Here is a 21,463-nt window from a genome sequence, read left to right as displayed (position 1 = left end):
ATTTTTCAAACTTGTATCAAACTTCTAAGCAGATGCGAGCATGATATGGCTTGAGTCACTGCAATATGTACTGGACATTGGCCGATGCGAAGCATGTAGCAAAGTTCGGTATCCCACACAATACTCACTGCCATAGCTGCGGAGACTAATAAAAGGGGAAACTGTGATTCAGAGAGGGATTGTTAATGTCCTGCTAGTTCTAGAATATTCCTTAAAGATCTTGATGAACGTTCCGAGATGAAACTCATAGATCTGATTTCCTTTCTGAACGAGACGAAATGGCTGTCTAGTGTCGTTAAATTATCTAAACGGCGCTTTCTAGCGCCAATAAAGTCCCGCAGCAAGGGCAGCTTGTGACTATCTGTCATCTCAACTTACTCGTACCAACCCCCAACTTAGTTACTGAACAACATAAATTTTGTTATTAAATATTGATGCCTACAATGGCTTTGAAAAAAAATCGATTGTTGATGAAGTTACTGACTTGTTAGCGTCAACTTTTTATTAAGTATACCTTGAATACGAGGTTATATGATCTAGAATTCTTGGAAATTATTTTTTAACTTTTAATTCAAAAACATCCGTCAACATCTTTAACTCAAAATCTGTTTTTTGTGTATGTGCTGTCATGAAGAAAAGGACATTGAACGACGTCGTTTTCAACAAAACGTCATCATGGGCGGTAGTTAAGGACTTTGTCTTCCTAGGCACCTCTATAACTTCAGATATTACAGCGCTAAAATCAACCGAAGAATAACTCTTGCAAATCGCTTGTGTATTAAAGTCCTCTCTTGAGCATATAAACCATCTATAAGACGCTCATCATCCCTGTTCTCAATTTGTTATGGAATTCAGACCTGGACTCTGTCAAAAAAATTAGAGTGTCTTTGGATGCTTCGAGAGAAAAAAATGTCGGTGATTTTGGTTCCGTCTGCATAGATGGAGAGTGGAGGAGAAGATACAACGGCGAACTATAAGGGCTTAACAGCGATATCGACCTGGATAAAAGAATAAACGTCCACCGACTTGGCTCATGTAGAACGCATGGACATCAACACTCCAGCCCGGAAGGTCTTCGAATCCAATCCCGTTTAAGGGGAAAGTAGGGAAATATTGCGACTCAGGTGGCACATGCAGGTGGGAGAGGATCTCAACTCACTTGGCGTGCAAAACTAGAGACAGCTATCTAGGAAACGAGCATGTTGGTTGAGTTCCAGGTCCGCCTCGGACTGTAGCTCCACCAGCTCCATTTTTTGTGAATATTAAATTAAAATTTTAAGGCTTTATCTTTATTTGTTGTAACATTGTAACACTGGAATAAATTTGAGTATTTGACCGATTTTTTGTATTATTTTTGATCCGAAGCAATAAAACAGACATAAAACATTTTTGTTGAGTACTATTTTCCATCGCTCAAAATATTCGTATACAAATTCCATTAGCTCAACAGAAAAAAGAATACAAATATTATTGAAGACAAATTTCAAAAGAATAAAACATTCACCTGAACTTACAACTTGATGATCTTAGACTTGAGTCTTCTGCAAATTACCTCATCAAGTCTATATACTAATTTTAGAATGTCAAATCTTAAAGGTCACTCCTTCATTTAATTACGACAGGGACACAGTTAAACCCTTCACAATCGAACACTTAAGTTCTATTTACTCAAAAGTTATTTGCATTGTGAAGTGTGTACTATTTACATGCGCTTTTTTATTTAATTTTTTAATAAGAGAAACAATTTTACAACTAATTAAAATTGCTATAAATTACACAGATAATCCAGAAAAGTGATTAAACACTTTCTTTTTATCACTTTTATATAAATATTAGCCCGGAAATCTCTAGAAGTGAAAGTTTTATTAATAGCATAAAACTCTTGTGACCTATTACCATTTATTTTAATTTTAATTTATTGACCTAGAATGATTTAAATTTCATTTTATGAAGTTATAAAAATAATAAAGAAAATTACAGATTTTTGTTTGTACATAATGAGTCAAAGCCAATTACAAGTATATTAGGGAAGGTATAGAGGAGGATATGCTCACTACTTTTTGTTTGTCTACGTGTGCTTTTCAAACTCATAAAATTTTACTTTTGAAGGAACTAGTTTCCTTTTTTTGTAAAATGTTGATATTATTTTTTTAAATACCATTTTCGAGTACGCCATAGTGTCATTTGTTGCCTCAGTGAAAGCCCTTCGAAGTCGGATCTTCCTACACTCAGACAAAGGAGGAGGCATTAAAAGGACACCCTGATGGAAAGAAATTTTTTGTTTTTAACAAAGTGCAGACGTTTTACAGTATTATTGAAAAAAATGTAATATTTTGAAATAATAAAATAATTCAAAGAAAAAAGAAATATTATTCACATTTTCCAAAAATGGGGTACATTGGTACACATACAAATAATTTGAATTATAATTTCATTATTTGTATCCTTTTTTATACACTTAACACAGTAAGACATTGTACTTGCCCAGACAACTTTTAAATAAATAAAATAAAAACAAATATTATTTTAAATAAAATGTTATGCACAAACAATGTTTTCGGACAAAATATTCATACAAAATTATTAACAAAATCAAATATAAGTGAAGTGAAGAAGTAGTTGCGAGTATATGAAATGTCTTAAAACACCATAATACAAAATTCTTATCAAAAATCTAAACACCCTTTTTCTCGATGTCACCATCACCATCGACACATTGAACATCTTTAATGTCATTAACCACGTACATACTTAACACCAAAAGGAAAATATGATTACTTAATGAGAAATTAGATCATAAAAGCGTGAATGTATTCACTTATTTATTCAACCCTAATTTGATAACATCCTTTGAAGTGTAATGAATTTAATTTTTAGTTTGAACTTAATTGAACAAAACAATTTTTAGAAACATATAATGTGACAAATAATTTTAAATTAATATCAAATTGAAGGAAATACCTGGTGGTTACCTTTAAGGGTGTGATATTTTGGGTGTTTTGAATTTTAAACACTACCCCAAATTTTGAGCAATCATGTCTTATACACCCTTTGAGAAGTTGAAATACTTTCACATTTAGCTTTATGGCCTAGAAGATTTGACAGTGTTAATATTCCAAATCATAGTCAGAAGGGATGGAGTAGAACACACTTAGACCAGTTGTTGGTCCATTTTGATACCACATGAATCTTGAGTCCTTCTTCTGACCTCAATGAAATCAATTGTTGTTCCTTATGAAACATAAAAAACTAGTTATAAAAGTGTGCTTGAGTTCGCTAAGATAATTATAAAGTAGGGCACGTACAGAAGAAGTGAAGAACTGTTTCTTCCTCTTCTTCTACCTCATCCATAAAACTTCTAAAAAAATTCAAAAACACAAAAATTCGTCCAGCCATGTGGCGTGCTTTTCTGTGTCCGGTAATGACACCGATTTATCCAGCTTAAATGTAATTTGCTCAGAGATATTAAGCACCTTGAGCGCCTTAAATCTAGTGAAGGCAGGATTTTTTTCTTGACCTAAACCGTGGTTATGTTATTCCAACTGGTGTTGGTTTTCTCTATAGCTTCCTTCCTTAGAAAAACCTTACACGTAGCAATTGGTATGCCAGCGTAAGCCAAACGTGGTAGAATTGGTAGCATTGTACTATTTTTGACGAATTCGTCTGATTCACAATTTTTGGAATATCTCAATGGTCCAACACCCATAGCAAAAATTAATGTTAAAATGCTGTGCCATCTTCAGTAGAGATGATCTACAGTTCTGGAATGTTATAAGGTTTGTAGAAACAGAATTCAAAGATCTTAAGACAGCCGGTCTGTCTGACAAAATCCGGATATCAAATGTTATTATTACGTTTTCTTTAAGACAGGACAGAACACGTTACAGTGATTGGAAAGGCGGAATGAAAGACTTATATTTTGTCGTTCAGAGTACATACTTCCGCAAGCCCCATCATTAGTTTCTGACCCATCTGTAAGGAAGTGGATTGACTCGTCCTCCAGGAATGTCTTATCCTCCCAAAAAGATCTGGAAGTTTCCATAGAACTGCAATTGGTTGTTGGTCTGATCTGTGTACTTTAGACTTGATTCTAAATAATTAGGTTAGGTTAGGTTAAAGTGGCTTTTGGTTGGGAAGTCCAACACACTTAGACCTATGGTCCGTTGTGATACCACATGGATCGGTTGATCTGCTTAACTCGTCGAACCAATTGGAGCTCCGAATGAAGTGTAGGAGATAAATAATGTCAGAATTTTTTGGATCGCTGGTATCGTTGAAGTAGTAGTCTCCAAGGTGGACTCTACGAATTTGTGATAAGGCAGGGCATGTGCACAGAAGATGAGAGATTGTCTCCTCCTCCTTCTCGTCCATGCAACTCCTACAAAAATGATTTGCAGGGGCTCCAAGTCGAATAGCATGCCTTCCTATTAAGCAGTGCTCAATCAGGACACCAATAACGTAGCTAATGTGCAATTTACTCAGAGACATTAATTGTTTTGAGCGCCTGGCGCTAAGATTAAGCCAAATTAGTTAAGTCGCTAAACAAGTGGTGGTGTTATTCCTGAAGTTTGTTTTCTCTATGGTATCTTGCTTTAGCGTGAGTTTACATGTAGCTAAGGGGATACCTATGCTAGCATTGTGAGCCAGCATAGGTAAAGTTGTTCCGCTTTTTGCAAGTTCGTCAGCTTTGCAATTTCCTGGAATGTCATCTCCGTCAGAGATGATCGACAATTTGAGACTGTTAGAGAGTTAGTGGAGACACAGTCTAGGGACTTTAACGCAGCTTGGCTATCCGAGAAGATGCGTATATCATTAGTTGATATAACGTTTTTTCTAAGCCATGATAGGACTCCTTTTATAGCCATGATTTCAGCTGGGTAGAAAAGCCTTTTATAATAAATTGAAAGCCTTTTATAATAAATTGATAATTAATACATAAAAATTAGCTGGCACAGCAGTCCGTTTAGAACTAAGGCCAAGTGACCTACAACTCACAACAGTTTTTGTTTGCTAGTAATGTTTTTAGGGAAAGAGCGGACCTACAGTTTTAAGGCGAATCCGAGCAAATAGCCCCAAAAATATCATTTCAACCTTAATTTACATGTAATCGATATTGTTACAGACAATTTTAATTTTAAAGCAATTTTTTATTAATTCATAAATTGTATAATATGACACTTCGTTTTTGCAATATAAGCCCGAAATTAGTTTATTTAAGTTGATTTTCAGTGTTTAATAATTGTAAGACAAAAATAAAAGATGGTTACTTCTAATGACAGAACCTGTGCAACAGTTTTATTTCATTAACCCAATAAGGTTTTGGTTTTTAATAAATATTAAGCATTCATTGGCAAAAATCATCAAGTTAAAGAAAGCAAAGTTATCTACTTTGAAACGTTATTATTCAAAATAATTCCATTTTTTTGAGTCTTAAAGCATCTAGAAAATCTTTCCCTTCAAACATTTTTACCTTGAAACAAAAAATGGGAAGAACCTATTCTTTTAAATTTATTTTCAATATAACGAAGGTATTATTGAAATGCATGAAAGATTATATGAAATTCCTGAAAAGTTATTTTCATCATCATACTCTATCGCATTCAAAGTCCTTTTAAACTCATTTTCTCGTAAAAAAGTTAGTTTCCAATATTTGTTATTTTTTTTTGTTTCTATATTTTTTTTAAGAGTAAACCTTTTTGTGAAAATATATCACATCAACATTTTTATGTTATATAAACATAAAGAATATGTATTTTGTTAAGGAATTTAGTGTGATTCTTCAAGATATTCAGAGGTAAACCATATTCGAAACATTCCATAAAATTATTTAAAAAAAAAACACAGCAGTACAAACAAACCCCAAAAAAAAAACATATCGAAACACTAAAAATGCACATAAGTTAGATATTTTGTTTTGATATTTGGATGGAGAAATGTAAAATTGTTTGTATTACCAAAGCAAAACTTTTTTTGTTTTTTTTTGCATTAAGGTCAGACTTTGGTAAGCTCTTGGTGGACGGAACAAATATTAAAATAAATAATTTGAAGGAGCTACACCAATTTTTTACCCTCAAGAATTCCTGTGTGCAAGAACTCTTCATGACAAGAATTATTCTTGGAGGATTATAAAACTCCTTCCAAGCAGCAATATCCTAGAATAAAACTTTAAGTTGGCACAGGCAAAGTTTTAAGCCAGACCTCTGACCAATAGCGGATCCAGGTGGGGGATATCGTAAGGGTCATGAGTCCCCTGGGAGATAATTTGTTTGTATTTTTGTAGGAATTTCCTTAAATTCAAAACTAATCGCATTGATTTGATGGATATGACTCTAATTATATTTTAAATTATTTGTACGAAAACAAAATTTGTTTTTTACTTCCTAAAGCTTTGTTGCCAAAAGTAACAATTTTTAATGAGGACTTTTTTTAAATTCACAGGCACTTAAGAGGTTATTTGTACCCTTTATTTGTTTATATTTAAACACAGTGCGAGCGTTAGGGAATAGAATAGGGAAGGATTTAACAGGAGATACTGGTGCACATCCGTGTTAAAGTTCTGAACATCAAAATGGGAGGGAAAAACAGAGTTGGCCAAAGCCTTAAACATTCTCGATGTGCGATTTAAGAAAGAATCTCTATACTTGACTGCATGCCCGAAATTGAGCTCAAGGGTAAACTGATGAGCGTTCCTAGAAGTGCGAGTATTACGGCTGAATTGTTTAAGGGGTGGAATGCAACTGGCTAATTCGACAGAACATTTTTTGTAAAAATATCTATGAGACAACGAAAGGCATAAAACATTGCGGCGGTGTTCTAGTGATGTAAATGTTTCGATCACCTATCATTTTTAAATCCCTTTTTTGAATTCTATCCAAGGGATTTAAACTTGTTTTGGGGATACCTGCCAGATATGCGAATTATATTCAAGCTTTGGACGAAAAGCTTTGTAGATTATAGCCAGATCAGAAGGGATGAAAAATTTTCTTGCATCGTCGGAGAAATCGTAAGCAATTGGTAGCATTTTTGGCGATATCGAATATGTGATCATTCCATAAGAAAGGGTCTGTAATACACATACCGAGTACTGATAGTTGATTAGTTTCCTGGATGCAAGTGCCACTAATAGATAGTGGCATCGGGGGTGCGTTACGCTTTAACAACAGGAGACTGCATATAGTTTTCGAAGCATTAAATTCTACACGGTTTTTGATTCCAAATTGGACAATGCTATCAAGATTAGAATTTAATGAGCTTATCATACGCTGCCGTTGAATTTCCACATCCGAAGGACAAGGATGTGAATCTAAGATATGAAAAGCTGAGGGTACTGTAATGGATAAGAAGTGATAGACAAAAGATCGTTTTTTAATATATGAAAGAGAGTCGGAGACAAAACGGAGCCCTGGGGGACACCAGCATTTATTTTATGAATTTCAGACTTGAAACCATCTAATACAACTTGTATTGAAAGGTAATTTCTAATCCAACGAAGAAGGGATTCATCAATACCAAAAGCACGCATTTTCGATAAGAGTGCCTGATGCCAAACCCTATCAAATGCTTTTGAAATATCAAGTGCAATAATCTTACTTTCTCCAAAACGATGTAAAGATTTGTTCCACTGTTCGGTGAGATGAACCATGAGATCACCAGTGGACCTATTGCTACGAAAGCCATACTGTCGATCATTAAGAAGCTTCCGTTCTTCGAGATATTTCTTGAGCTAATAATTAATCAGCGTTTCCATGACCTTGGAAAGAAGGGACGTGAGTGCTATTGGACGATAGAGGGAGAGGAGGATTCGCCTGTTTTAGGGGCAGGCTGGACAAATGCTATTTTCCATTCGCTTGGAAAGAGACCTGTAGAGTAGGAAAGATGGACACGTTTACGCAGTGGTTTTGCCAGCGATGAAGAACACCACTTCAAAACAATTGGGGAGATACTATCCGGGTCAGCGGATTTATGTATGTCAAGGTCTTTCAGTACTCTTGCAACTGTACGAGTGCGAAAGAAGATTCGTCTCATAGAATCATTTACGCTCTGAAGAACAGGAGGACTCATGGCACCTTTCGGTAGCGTCGAATTAACAGCAAACTGTGCTGCAAGCAAATTGGCATTATCAATCGAGCTTACATAGGGAGTGTCATTGTGAACGAGCGTTTGAACCGAGGATGACGTGGTGTTTCGTACGTTTTTTATAAATGACCAGACATTTTTACTACCTTTGGGACATTGTAGTATTTTTTGCCTTAATTTCTGATCATGCAAAAATTTGGTTCGTCGAATATAACTGTTACGGGTCTTTCTAGTTTGTTTAAACTTATTCCGGTTTTCCTCAGTCGGGTTGGCTTTAAAACAACGGAAACTTACATCTCGGATCCTAATAACCTCTTTACAGCTTGAATCAAACCATGAGTTCTCTTTGGGTTTGATAAATTTCACCCTATTTGGGATAAAATTTCTCATTCCACAAAGAATTAAATTTGTTACCATATCTGCGCTGGAATCCACGTCACTATCGTGATTTCAGCCCCATTCTAAAAACTACAGCACAAATTCATCATATGAATCTTAAAGCTTATACACTTAAGTTGTACAATTGATAATTTCATCTAAAGATTTGTTACTAATTCAATGACATTTACCAAAAAGTGGTTTGCTCTCAAAAATAATTTTTCAATTATTTTCATAAAAATGGTTTCTAAGAAAAAGAGCAAACATTCAAGTTCTTAAGAAGAAACCTTCACTAAGAGCTCGTCATATTAAGATTCCTTTAAATTCCTGAAACTAGCCTTGAGTTCCATCTTATTTTTTTGATGCACATAAATAGTGAACATTGAAGTGATTTTTACTTGCAACTAATAAGAATATATGGAAAGTATTGCATTTGTAGAAAATTTCGAATCAAACTTGACATTATGGTGGTTCCGTTTACCTGTTTGTCTATCTCGGCCCCTAATGCCTAAGCCATTGTGCCGATTGAAATTGAAATCAAGGTTTTCAGCCGATTAGCTTCAGGCAATTTTTCATTTTTTTAATACGAAAAATAACAGCATACAAATTTTTTGGTTTAAAATCGAAAATTCTAATTTTTCAAAAATTAACCGATAGATTTTTCAAACCTTTCTCTCTTTTTTTCTCTTACTTTGCCTTCTTTCTACAAGAAAAAAATTCTTTGGCATTGCCCCAGAGTGGTACCTCTCATAAAACTATTATTTTGTTTTTAAGTTTTCTTAGGAACTAATCGACAATTTCATTAATCTTCTCATTCAGTGCAAGCTCAAATTGATGATGATTTTTATAATCAAAAAAGTATTTTTTTTTTGATTTTTGAAACAATATTATTTTTTTTTTACAAAACTTGATATCTCAGAAAGGGGTAAAAAAAAACACTACAATGATTTTCGAAAAAAATAAGTTACTCTAGGTTTTTCTGAGAAATAAAATGGTGTTTAAATTTTTGAAAAAAAGAACTTATTTTGCATCTTAAACTATAGGAAGAATCTTTACACAGACTTTTTTGAAAAAATTATCACGTTTCAACAACCTAACCATAACTTTTTTTGAAAAATTGATTGCCTGTTGAATAAATCTTTTAAGATCTTAAAAAATTCAAGAAATCTACTTTTTGAAGTGAATTTGAACTAAACTGAGATTTGAACACAAATTTCAAGAATATAAATGTCCCAAAAACAACAAAAGTGACACTTTTGTTAAACAAATGGCTAATTGAAAAATATAAAGCACATTTGAATCTCTTAAGAACCTAAGTAAAAAGAGATTCTGAAACGGTCAATTTGTGAGTGAACCAAACATTTTTCTCTCTGCAATTTTTAAGTATTGTTGACTCCTTTAAGATTAAAATATTTTCTAGTATCAACTCCAATCTTCAAGTAAGCAAGGCTGAAAAAAGCGACAAAACTCTCTTAACTTTTCTGTTTTTGTCTTTAATATGACATGTTTAGAAAACTATTGAAATCTTGGAATACTTTTAAATAGTAGAGAGTAGAATAAGAAACACATTTTCTTAGACTCCTTTACAGAACATTAAAGAACATTTTTAAGTGCTGAATGAAAACTCGTCTTTATATATTAAGTGTGTGAGTTTCCCCCGTGATTAAAAGTCTGAATCCGCCATTGCCACTAGCATGACTATCCTACAAAGAACTTTTACAAAGATCTTCAATCGGATAGAAAATCAAAACAATTACATTAGTATTTAATAATACACCTCTCCCGCATCCTTTCCACTTATACTTGACTTGAGGAACTTTCTCTTACCTCAAGCTTAAAATAATTTTTAAAATAAATGCACGCCTCGCAGTGACAGCCTTAAAAATAAAATGTCTTCTTCACTTTTTACTAACAATTACCATTTTGTTTGTCTTGTAGATTAAAAGTACACAACCAACACATCACGAATGCATACATTTTCATTACCGTAGTGTCTTAAAGTTAACTATAGAGCACAGTGAATCTCAGTTTACTTTATGTGCCCTTTTGTGGATAAAAGCAAACATACCCTATATATACAAACTTGGATCTACCGTGTATATAAACCATATATTTAAATGAAAACGAACACAACAAAAAAAAATCAATTCCGATAGCTATCCACATTCTGCAAAGTAAACCCTTTTAAACGATGTATCACTTAACATTGTGGCAAATAAAAATGTATGAACGCCTTCAGCCCTTCTTTTAGGAAAAGCATAATAGCAACATAAAGTAGGTACTTTCATTTTTACACTTTTTCCATATATTTATATGCATATGTATATGTGTACTATAAACTCAAACTTTTCAACATCTACATATCTTAACATATGTATATGCATGTGTATAAGTGTGTGTGTTGCGTATGCGTGTGCATTGTATGTTCTTATATATTTTTTTCTTACTTATTTTTCACTGCATATTGTTTCGTATATGTAATGTACACATATGTATATACACTGAAGGAAAAGTGTAAGGACTTTTATGTAAAATGGGTGTTCTCAATTTTGAATAGTATTTGCATGAAACCTCTTTTCAATGATTAAAGTTCAAATGTAATGATTACATTTGAATTTATATTCGGAAAGAAATTCCCATCGAAATCTATTTTTTCAGCCTAACTATAGACTGTACCTTATACTAATTACAGACGCAAAAACTCAAAAAACATGCATGTAATGGTTACAGAAAGTTATGTAATCAATTAAAAAAATATTAAATCATGATCCAAGAACAAAACAAATATTTATGTCAGAGTAATTGAAACACTAAAGCCACAAAAAACAAACAATACAGGGCACTATGTAATGATTACATGAAACTTGAATTGAGTCAATAAATTGTGTAATTTTAAAGTGAGTCGTATTGAGGGTTAAGCTTATGGTAATGTAAGTAAGGAACGAAACTTGTTCACTTTTGGTGTATTCTTACATAAATGTTGATGCAAATAATTACAAAGAAGCTTAGATGCCTATTTGACATATAGGAAAAATATGTACCGACACAAATGATATTTATGTAAAAGGTTCATACATATATGGAAAAGGTAGGTAGGTAGGTAGAAATGGCGATCTCAAGGCAACCTAGCCTGAGATCCAATTAGCGCTGTAGTGCGCCGCTTTGATACCAAAAACTCGTTTGACCTTTGATTGAAACGGATAGATTGATAGAGAAGCTTCATAGCGATTATGTTAGAGCCATTTTGTAGCATTGAGAAAAAAGATTAGGTCTCTTTGTCTCAGATAGCTCATCAAGTTCTTGAAAGAATGCTTTTCCAAAGTATTTCATTCTAGTGTTTGCCAAAGCATGACATTTGCAGAGGAAATGGATTATCGTTTCACTTTCTCTTTGGTCACTACAGCTACGGCAAAAGGTGTTGTAAGAGATACCCAACTTCTCTGCATGAACTCCTATAGGCCAATGTCCGGTACAAACCGCAACAATCCTGGCTATGTCTTGCCTTGGCCTGCATTGAAGATAGTTTGTACGGGTTTTATTATAGGTGGATCATATCTTCCTAGATATAATGCAGTTGGGTAAATTGTTCCACCTTTGGTTTGATTCAGTTTGGTAGATAGAAAAGATTTTACCCTTCATAGCACTAAGAGGAATGTTAACCATTTCCGCAAGTGAGCTATGAAGGGCCGATCCTTGCCTGGCTAGGTCGTCAGCCCGTTCATTTCCCACGATACCACTATGGCCCGGAACCGAGATCAGGGTGACGCCTTCAGGATCGTAAGCTCACCGTGACATTGCTGGACCAATTAAGATGAGGATATGGCAAAATTAATGGCTTTGACAGCTGCCTGACTGTCTGTAAAGATAACCACATTTCAGTTTTGGTTTGGGTTTTGTTTAAGTATCTTACATGCCTCCCTTATTGCCAGCAGTTCAGCCTGAAAAGCGCCAGCAAAGTCAGGAAGCCTAAAGGATTTGGCTACATTTAGGGACTCAGAAAAGATCCCAGAACCAACTCCGCACTCCATCTTTTAGCCGTCAGTAAAGATGGTTGTGTCGAAACCTATCGACACGATGTCATCCTCCCAATCTTCTCTGGATGGGAAAATAACCTTAAAACCCTTACTAAGGTTCAATGTAGGGGTGCAGTAGTCAGTGTCTACCGAGATAATATCTGAGGGAATCAATTTCGTTGTGTTGCTGTGACCATAAGGTTTTGACAACCAGCTGTTTGATTCCTTCGTCCTAATAGCGCTGCAGGAGACTATGTATTTAATAAAAAGGTCGATTTGCAGAAGATCCAAAATAACGTTTAAATCGTCCGTTGGGCAAGTACGCATGGCCCCTGTGGTGCCCACGTAAGCTGTTCTCTGAACCTTCTTTAGCTTATCAATATTATAGGCTTTGCTTAGAGCAGGCCACCACACAATCGAACCATATGTTAAGATTGGACGTACTACGGCTGTGTACGTCCATAAAATCATCTTCGACTGAAGTCCCCTCTTTTTGCCGAAAGTTTTGCTGCAGGCGTAGAAGGCAACACAGGCCTTCTTAGCCCGTACTTCAATATTTAGTTTTCAGTTTAGTTTAAAGTCGAGTATAACTCCCAAATATTTTGCACTGGAAGACAATGATAGGATTTGACCGTTGAGTCGTGGTAGCGTGAAGGGCGGTACTTTAATTTTAGTGGTAAAGAGCAACAGAAGCCATAGAAAAGGCGAAAGAACACCACCCTGGGGTGTTCCCCTACTCAAGTGTTTTGTTGCGATTGTATTGCCTAGAGAGGCTCGAATCTTCCTACCACTGAGCATGGAAATAATCCATTTTCGAATGAAGTCTTCTACTGTTCTACACCGAACTTAACGAGTGATTCTTCTGTGGATTCTGTAAGGACGTTGTTAAAAGCACCTTCTATGTCTAGGAAGCATAAAATAAGAGCTTTCGAGAGGTCGTCCAACTAGGATTTCTCTAATATGGTAATCAAGAATGCGCTCCAAGGTTTTAAGAACAAAAGATGTTAAACTTATTGGTCTGAAATCCTTCGCGGATTCGTGACCTCGCCTACCCACTTTCGGTATAAAAACTACTTTGACTTGTCTCCACGACATGGGCACATGTTTGAGAAGGAGACATCCTTTGAAAATTTGTTCCAGCCATTAATATATATATCGAATAAGTACATATATTTTTTATATATGTAATGATTTAATATCATGTTTTAAGTACCTGGATGGATGTAATAATAACTTAGATATTTTCAATACTTATGCAAAGAAAACATAAATTTATGTAATGACTATATAGATGACTTTAGTGAGTGCAAAACACATTCCTTTGAGCTCAAACTTAACTTAAACCCTCTTAAATTGTTTTGAATTAAAATAAATTAATTATGTAACGAATACATAAAATGTATTTGTGCAGAAATCTTTACGATACGTAAATAAATTTGTGTGTTAATTCCATTAAGTTTTTTCCCTCAGTGTACATTCACATTGTGTAGTGTACTACTCTCCGACCTATTCGTTTTGTTGCTAGCACGTATTTGTCAAGCATAGTGTAATCGTTTATTACTCTCAACGGTATATGTTTCCTTTTAACCATTTTTTAAAACAGCATTTTTTGTTGTTGTTCTTCTTCTACTGTTGCTCTATAATATTTCTCACTTCCCTGAACGACAGCAAAGTAAAGAATATAGATCCTGTTGTTGTTTTCTATATGTTTACTTTTTGAATAGGTACACTTTCAGGATAGTATAGGGTTAGGGTTCAACTATATGCTTTTTAAACACGGACAAATAAACAAGTTTTATTTGTTTAAGGAAAGAAAAATGTGAAAAAGATGTGATACAAAGGGTATCCAAGAGTGTCATGGACAACAACAAAATAGAAAGAAAAGTTATCCCAACTAAAAAAAAAGTTTCAAATCGATAATTTGAAATATCCCTTCTAACTATAGTTAACCCAAATGTGTTGAATAAGTAGGTTCCTTTATGGGTCTGAGGATAAGGATAAGGACCAATCTTTTTGGATAAATTTGGTTTTATTATATTTACATTACTGCTCTACATCTCTGACAATGTATAAGTACAAACATTATATTGTCAAATATTGTACATCATCATAATCATCATCAGCAATAATTGATATTGTTTATTTTCTTTGAATTTTGACATATTATCCCAACTGTCATGAAGAAAAGAACGACTTATAAAGCTGTGAATATTGTAGTTGAATTTAATCATAGGAATTTATTTTTTTTCTTTGACTGACATCTGTGTCAATTTTCTAGCTCTGTTCGAAACATAATGTAACCGCTACATATACGTGCATAGAATTAGGCTCTTAGCTTCTTTAAGGCCAACGAGAGACATTTAGAATGGCAATCAAAATTTGGCTGTTGAGGTTTTTCATGTTTTGGTAATGGTATAATGGTAACGTTAACGTATAACACCGCACCCTCAAGGTGCCACTTAAATAATTTATTTAATTTGAATACCAAAATGTTCATTGTCATTCAGTCGAATGTATATTTCGGGAGAGCTTTTAGTTGAGGTAACTGAAATCAGAGCTCTCGTATTGAAAAGTCTAAGTGTTAAATTAATTCACACCTTATATTTGATGGTGAATTTCAAATAATGCATAAAGTTTATTACTTATTTTAAGAAGTGTGTTCCAAAAAATATGACTGGATGATAGTAGTTAAACTATTACCATTTTCATCGATCATAAGTATGATTTATCTATCATAAGATTGACCTGTCGACGGAAAATTTTACAGCATATCGAAAGCCTTCAAATCTCCTGTTAAAAAGGTTGAGTGCAAATATAAGAATCCATTAAACTAAAGTATTTTTATTTTGATCTAGAAACTGAACGTAAAATCAGTGATTTTAAGAGTGATACCTTTCAAGGTGCCGCATCCTCTAGAGCTGAATTTCATGAGAATAGTCTCGAAATAGGTTCAAAATTGTCCTTCAAAAAAAAAGATCTAAACTATAAAGTTTGTATGGCCTTTTTTTGATTTTTTTGAACTATAAAAAATTAATACTTTTGGAAATTTATTTTCTGGGAAAGAATTTTTTTATGTATGCATTTTTATTAACCTTAAACTTTACTTTTTTCGTCAAGGAAAATAATAAACTAGTTGTATTTTTAAAATTTTTATTATTTGGCATAAAAAAGCCAAAATAATGAGACACCATATTTGTGTACTTTTTTTGTTTTGTAGCTGATTTTTGTTGGTGTTCTTGTTCAGGTTTTTCGACTACCATTCAAATGACACCCTTCAGTCAATGCTGACCAAAATGTGTTGCGTATATGAGACGTGACCACCCTTGAAACATATTGTGACATCATTTTTAGGTCGGACAGTCAACGCGTAGACAATTTCCGTTGACCATCTTATAGTAGCTTTGATAAGAACTTAATTAAAAAAATAGAATTGGCGTAATAAGTTTGAAAACAAATCCTCTTTTTTAAAAAAATGTAGTCTTCGATCCAATACTGTTCCGTTTAATTAACATAGTTTTTTAACCACTCTTTGACAAACTTGTAAGTAATTCTATTAATTGTTTGTGAAGAATAATTATAAAGTTTATACAAAATCGTATTTAAGAAAATCGATATTTTCACAGTAACTTTTAGAACAGAATCAAAAAAAATCCTGAAATGAGCAATGTGATCAAGGAACTAGCAACCAAAAAAACACATAGATAAGTTTTATAGAGTGTGTATAAGAAATAAGGACAACATTGGAGCCTCATTACTCAATGTTTGCAATTTCTTCCAACATTCTCCTATTTAATAATGCCTTTCCTTCGTGTATAAGATAAGTCAAAATCATACACCTTGGATGATAATTCTGAACAATGACTTAAAGTCAAGTTTCATTTTCTAGTTTTAGTCTTTTATAAATTCCATCATAGAAAGACAAACAATTCAGAAACGTTCTCAGATGTTTTTTTTTTTTGCATTTCGTGAGGTTCGTCACTTTCGTTCTACTTAAACATGGTCAAAAGCGTCTTGGTAGAAATGTCAACCAAATCAGATTTGAATTTTGAGTAAAGACTTCTATTTAAAAACTTACAATGTCGAGTTGACTCAAAACATTGACTGATAAACATTTCAGACATCTACGTAGTTCCCTTACCCTTAGGTTAGGTTAGGTTATAGTGGCTGTCCAAGATGGAAACGGACATACTTAGGCCAGTTTAATGGCCTATTGTGATACCACATGAATCTTGAGGCTTCCTCCTAAGCTCAATGGAACCAGTTAGAGTCCCTTACGAAACGTGAGAGGCCGATTATACCGATATGATTAAGATCGTTAAAGAAGAATTCTTCTAGGTAATTCTTGCGTTTTCGAGCTAGAGCAGGGCATGTGCAGAGAAGATGAAGAACCGTTTCTTCCTCTTCCTCGTCCATACAGCTTCTGCAAAAGTCATTTGAGAATACGCCTAGTCTCGTGGCGTACTTTCCTACTAGACAGTGTCCGGTTATGACACCTTGAACGTTTTAAGTCCAGTGTTGGCCAGATGTTTTTTGTGGCTTGACACGTGGTGATGTTGGTAGGATGGGCTGTGCTGTACCGTTCCTGGCGAGTTCATCTGCCTTACAGTTTCCTGGAATGTCTCTATGGCCCGGCACCCAGCAAAGGTTAATATTAAACTGTCTCCATCAGAGATGTCTCGACAGTTATGGACTGTTATTTAAAACAGAGTCCAGAGATTTGATAGCGGCCTGGTTATCAGAGAAAATACGGATATCAGATATTGATATCACGTTTTCTTTGAGCCAAGACAAGACTTCTTTTAATGCCAAAAGTTCCACCTGGAACATGCTACAATGCTTGTTAAGGCGGAATGAGAGACTTAATTTCAGTCGTTCAGAGTACACACCTCCACCAACCCCTTCTTTTGTTTTTGACCCATCTGTGTAAAAATAGATTGACTCATCCCCCAGGAATGTCCTGTAAGGTATAGAAATCTGGAAGTTTCTGTCGAATTGCAGTTGGGGAATGGTGTAGTCCGTGTGCTTTGGAATTGATTCTTAGTACCTTAGAATTACGGAGTGGCTAATGTTTTTGTTAGTCCACTGCGAAGAAGCTTTGAGGCGAATAGCAGAGCTTGCAACTATTTGTTTGCTAAATATGTCAAGAGGTGTAAGGTAGAGCAAGGTGTCCAGTGCCGCAGACGGGGTCGTGCGAAGCGATCCACTAATGCATAGGCAAGCTGAACGTTGCTGCCACACCGTACGTTAAAATCAGTCTGATTACCAATGTGTATAGCCAATGCGTGATTCTGGGTTGACCCAGGTATTTAGCCTCGTCTGAGAATTTTAATTGGATTCCTTTAATATAGGAAGGGTTGACAAATGGAATTTTGTATCTCCGCGAAAATAAGACCAGATCGGTTTTGTGTGGGTTAACACCCAGTCCACACCGATCAGCCCAAAGTATTAGTCTGTCCAAGGCATTTTGTAAGAGTTCTTTTAGGATATTAAGATGCTTTCCTGAAACTGCTATAGCAACGTCGTCCGCATAAGCTATCACTCTGAAACCCTCCGCATCCAGACTAGTTAGGATTTCATTCACCACTAGGTTCCAGAGGAGAGGGGATAGAACACTCTACTAACGAATCGTCTGCTAGAAGAGTTGCCCAGTTTTGAGTTAATTATTCTGCTAGTAAGCATTAAATGAATTAACTCCCGAAGCGAACTCTCTACATTTAGAGATGTTAGTGCAGATGTGATTGCAGATGTGTCCACGTTGTTCAAAGCACCTTCGATGTGAATGAAAGCAACCATAGTGAACTCTTTATGATGGAGGGAATATTCGATGGTGCGTACTAAAGTGTGTAACGCTGTTTCCACCGATTTACCCTTACAGCAGGCATGTTGAGACGAAGACAGAAGTCTTGTATCGATACGTGCAGTTAAATGGATATCAATCAATCTTTCCAGGGTCTTAAGAAGGAATGATGATAGACTTATAGGTCGTAAATCTTTAGGATTGACTTGGTAGCATTTACCTAACCCTTATTATGCAGAGATACAGAGGGGGCTCGAAAGGAGATGTCGATGCACATTGGTTTTCAATTCATGAATATTTTAATGACTGGGAAAGACAGAGTGTGTTAAGGCATTCCACATTCGCGTAGTACGGCTAAAGAACGAATCTCTGTATTTGATAGTAAGACCACAGTTGGGCTCGAGGGTATACTGATGACCAGGTGTAGAGCCTCATTGATAATCACAAGCGCCATTCATGGATAATGGCAAGGGAAGTATATCTCCCTTTTACAATACAAGCTGCATTGGGTTTTCGAAGCATTAAATTCCACGCAAATCTTTATTCTCCATTCTAAAATTCTGTTCTGGTCGGAATTTAATGAGCTTACCGTATTTTGCAATTGCAATTCCACATCCGAAGAAAATTGATGTGACTTTGAAAACGAATACTAAAAGCTAAAAGTAATATCGTTGGCAAAATAGTGTATTAGATTAGAAGTTGCAGACAAGAGATCAGTAACAAAAATTATAAAGAGTGTCGGAGATTGAACGGAGCCCTGCTGCACACCAGCATTTATTTAGACTTAGAACCATCTTATACTACTTGTATTAAATAGTCAAAAAGAAAGCTTATAATCCAACAAAAGAGGGATTTATTTGAACGGAAGGCACGCATTTTCGGTAAGAGGCCCTTATGCCAAACCCTATCAAGGGCTTTGGAAATATCGAGCGAAATAATCTCACTTTTTCTAAAACGATGTATAAATTTGCTACACTCTTCGGTGAGATGAACCAGCAGATCTCGATCTTCAAGATATTTCTTAAGCTGATAATTAATCAGCGTTTCCATGGCCTTGGAAGAAGGGACGTAAGTGCAATTGCTTGGTAATTAGTGAGTGAAGAAGATTCATACTTTTTCGGATACGAGTCTTGTAGAACCACTTAGGAGCTCAAGTACAATCAGAGTTATAACACTCACTGGAAGCGTTTAATTAGGGGCAACTTAGCTAACAAAGAGATAAGGTTTTTCTTACAATGTCAATGTGTCAATGACAACAAGCGTAGGAACCGAGGAATAGGAAGGATTCCTCATGTTTCATACAAATGACTAAAAATTTGGATTGCCTTTGGGACATTTCAGTATTTTTTAGCCGTAATTTTTGGTCATGTAAGAATTCGGTCCTTCGATTATGGGTGGGCATGACAGGCCTTTGTTGCTTTGAACTTTTTCCGGCTTTCATCAGAAGAATTGGTTTTATAGTAACGGAAACTTACTCCATTGGCCTTAATACCCTCTTTAAAGCTAGCATCGAACCACGCGATTTTCTTAAGTCTGATGCATTTAACCCTGTTTGGCATAGAAGCTTTCATTCAAAGGAGAATACAACTTTTAACCATAGCGGCGCTGGTGTCAACAACAAGGAAGCATAGTTACCAGTTAAATATCCTGAAACAAATATTGAGACCGTGCCAATTGGCTTTCTCGTATTGCCAAACAGTTCTCTCAGGAGTTCTTTCTTTTATTGGAAACTTTTAACACGAAAAATTTTCAGATATAAGACAATGGTCAGACGGCCTAGAGAAGGTAGATTACGAAATTGCGGGAACTTAAATACCTAGGTATCAAGGGAAGACCAAACATACTTTAATGTGATAGGGAAGCAAGTCGAAACATTAGTCTTTCCTCTATCCTATCGACTTATTAGCAAGTACCAATTTGACATCTAGGAAGTTCAGTTTCTAATAAATGTATTTAACAAATCAGCAATTTACATTCATAAATAAGAAATTTAATATTCCTTATACAGAATTTAATTCATTAAAATATGAAAGATAAATATTATTCCTTATTTTCCATCCTCAGTTAAAACGTAAATAAAGAAACATCACAAGAGACACAAAATATTTCAAAATGCCCTAAAGCCAGAAAAAAAAGTAAGAAAACAAAAAATAAATGTAAGTAGTTTGAACTTAACCGCTATGACTGTGTACTCATTTAATCAAGATCCTTAAAATATACTCCCCATTCTCATTCTTAGCCTTAAAAATAAGTTTAAAAAACATAAACTAGGTCAGTTATCAGTATAAAATAATAAATCGCTGTATTTGCTTGCCACTTGACCTGGAAAATACAACAACAACAACAACAAAAACACAAAAAGAAGAAAATAATGTCCAATTACATATAAAAATTCAAGGGGTGGACGAACTGGGCGGCAGGAAACATTTAAACCACCACAACACTAGAGCTTCGGAAGTCGAACCAATAAAGGAAATGAATAAAGAAAATACTCATATTTTTGATTAAAAACTTTTTGCGTAGCCGCTTTAATTGCTGTTTTTAAGTGAAGCTTTTCGTTTAATACTTTGTTCTTGTTGTTGTTGTTGTTGTTGTTGTTGTTGCTGCTGCTGTTGTGTTTCCTTAATTAAATGCTTTTAAGCAATTAAATTTAATTCGCTTGGATTTGGACATTTCACATTTTAAGTATAATAAACTGGTTGACAGTTAAACGTTTTTATGCGTGCTTCATGCAACAAGGTGCGGGGTTAAAATTGAAGATTACATTTTTATTTTATAATTATAATTTATGTACACTTACAAAAAAAAAACGAATAAGAAACATATTCTGTACAATGAAGAAATTGTAAAATGGAAAGATAGTGTACCTTTAAAAGTGTAAGCATTCAAGTTCTGCCTTTAATGAATCTCCAATAAGTATTTAACTGACACACACTTAAGCGTACTTTTGAAAGAAAAAATTGCGAAAAAATGACGTAAAGAGTCTTGCAAAAGAATTTAAAAGATTCGATTCAACTTAGCATAACTCAACATAGACTAGACATTCAAACTTATTGGGTTCCTTAGCAGTTTTAAATTAACCCAAATTTCGAAAGATCGGTATATCAGTGCACCTAAAATTCAAGAGCATCCAATGCATACCAAAATATACTCTGTTTGTTGTGAATTTTGCGCTAGTTCATTTTTCTTTTAGAATAAC

At 34.7% G+C, this 21,463-nt stretch overlaps 1 protein-coding gene across 9 annotated transcripts in view; it reads right to left on the bottom strand.

Annotated features, from left to right (window-relative positions):
• LOC129945574 (small conductance calcium-activated potassium channel protein) overlaps nt 1-21,463 on the bottom strand; it is a 424,927-nt gene that overhangs the window by 255,566 nt on the left and 147,898 nt on the right. For 8 of the 9 annotated variants that reach the window (XM_056055387.1, XM_056055391.1, XM_056055393.1 and 5 more), the window contains exon 3: nt 2,159-2,260. The exons of the other annotated variant lie outside the window; for it this stretch is intronic. In XM_056055387.1, coding sequence (XP_055911362.1) covers nt 2,159-2,260 — 102 coding nt within the window. The remainder of the gene's footprint in view (nt 1-2,158; nt 2,261-21,463) is intronic. 9 annotated transcript variants of the gene reach the window in all.

The sequence above is a fragment of the Eupeodes corollae genome, chromosome 2, assembly GCF_945859685.1.
Source record: "Eupeodes corollae chromosome 2, idEupCoro1.1, whole genome shotgun sequence".
Lineage (NCBI taxonomy): Eukaryota > Metazoa > Arthropoda > Insecta > Diptera > Syrphidae > Eupeodes > Eupeodes corollae.
This window is presented reverse-complemented; position numbering and strand designations above follow the sequence as displayed.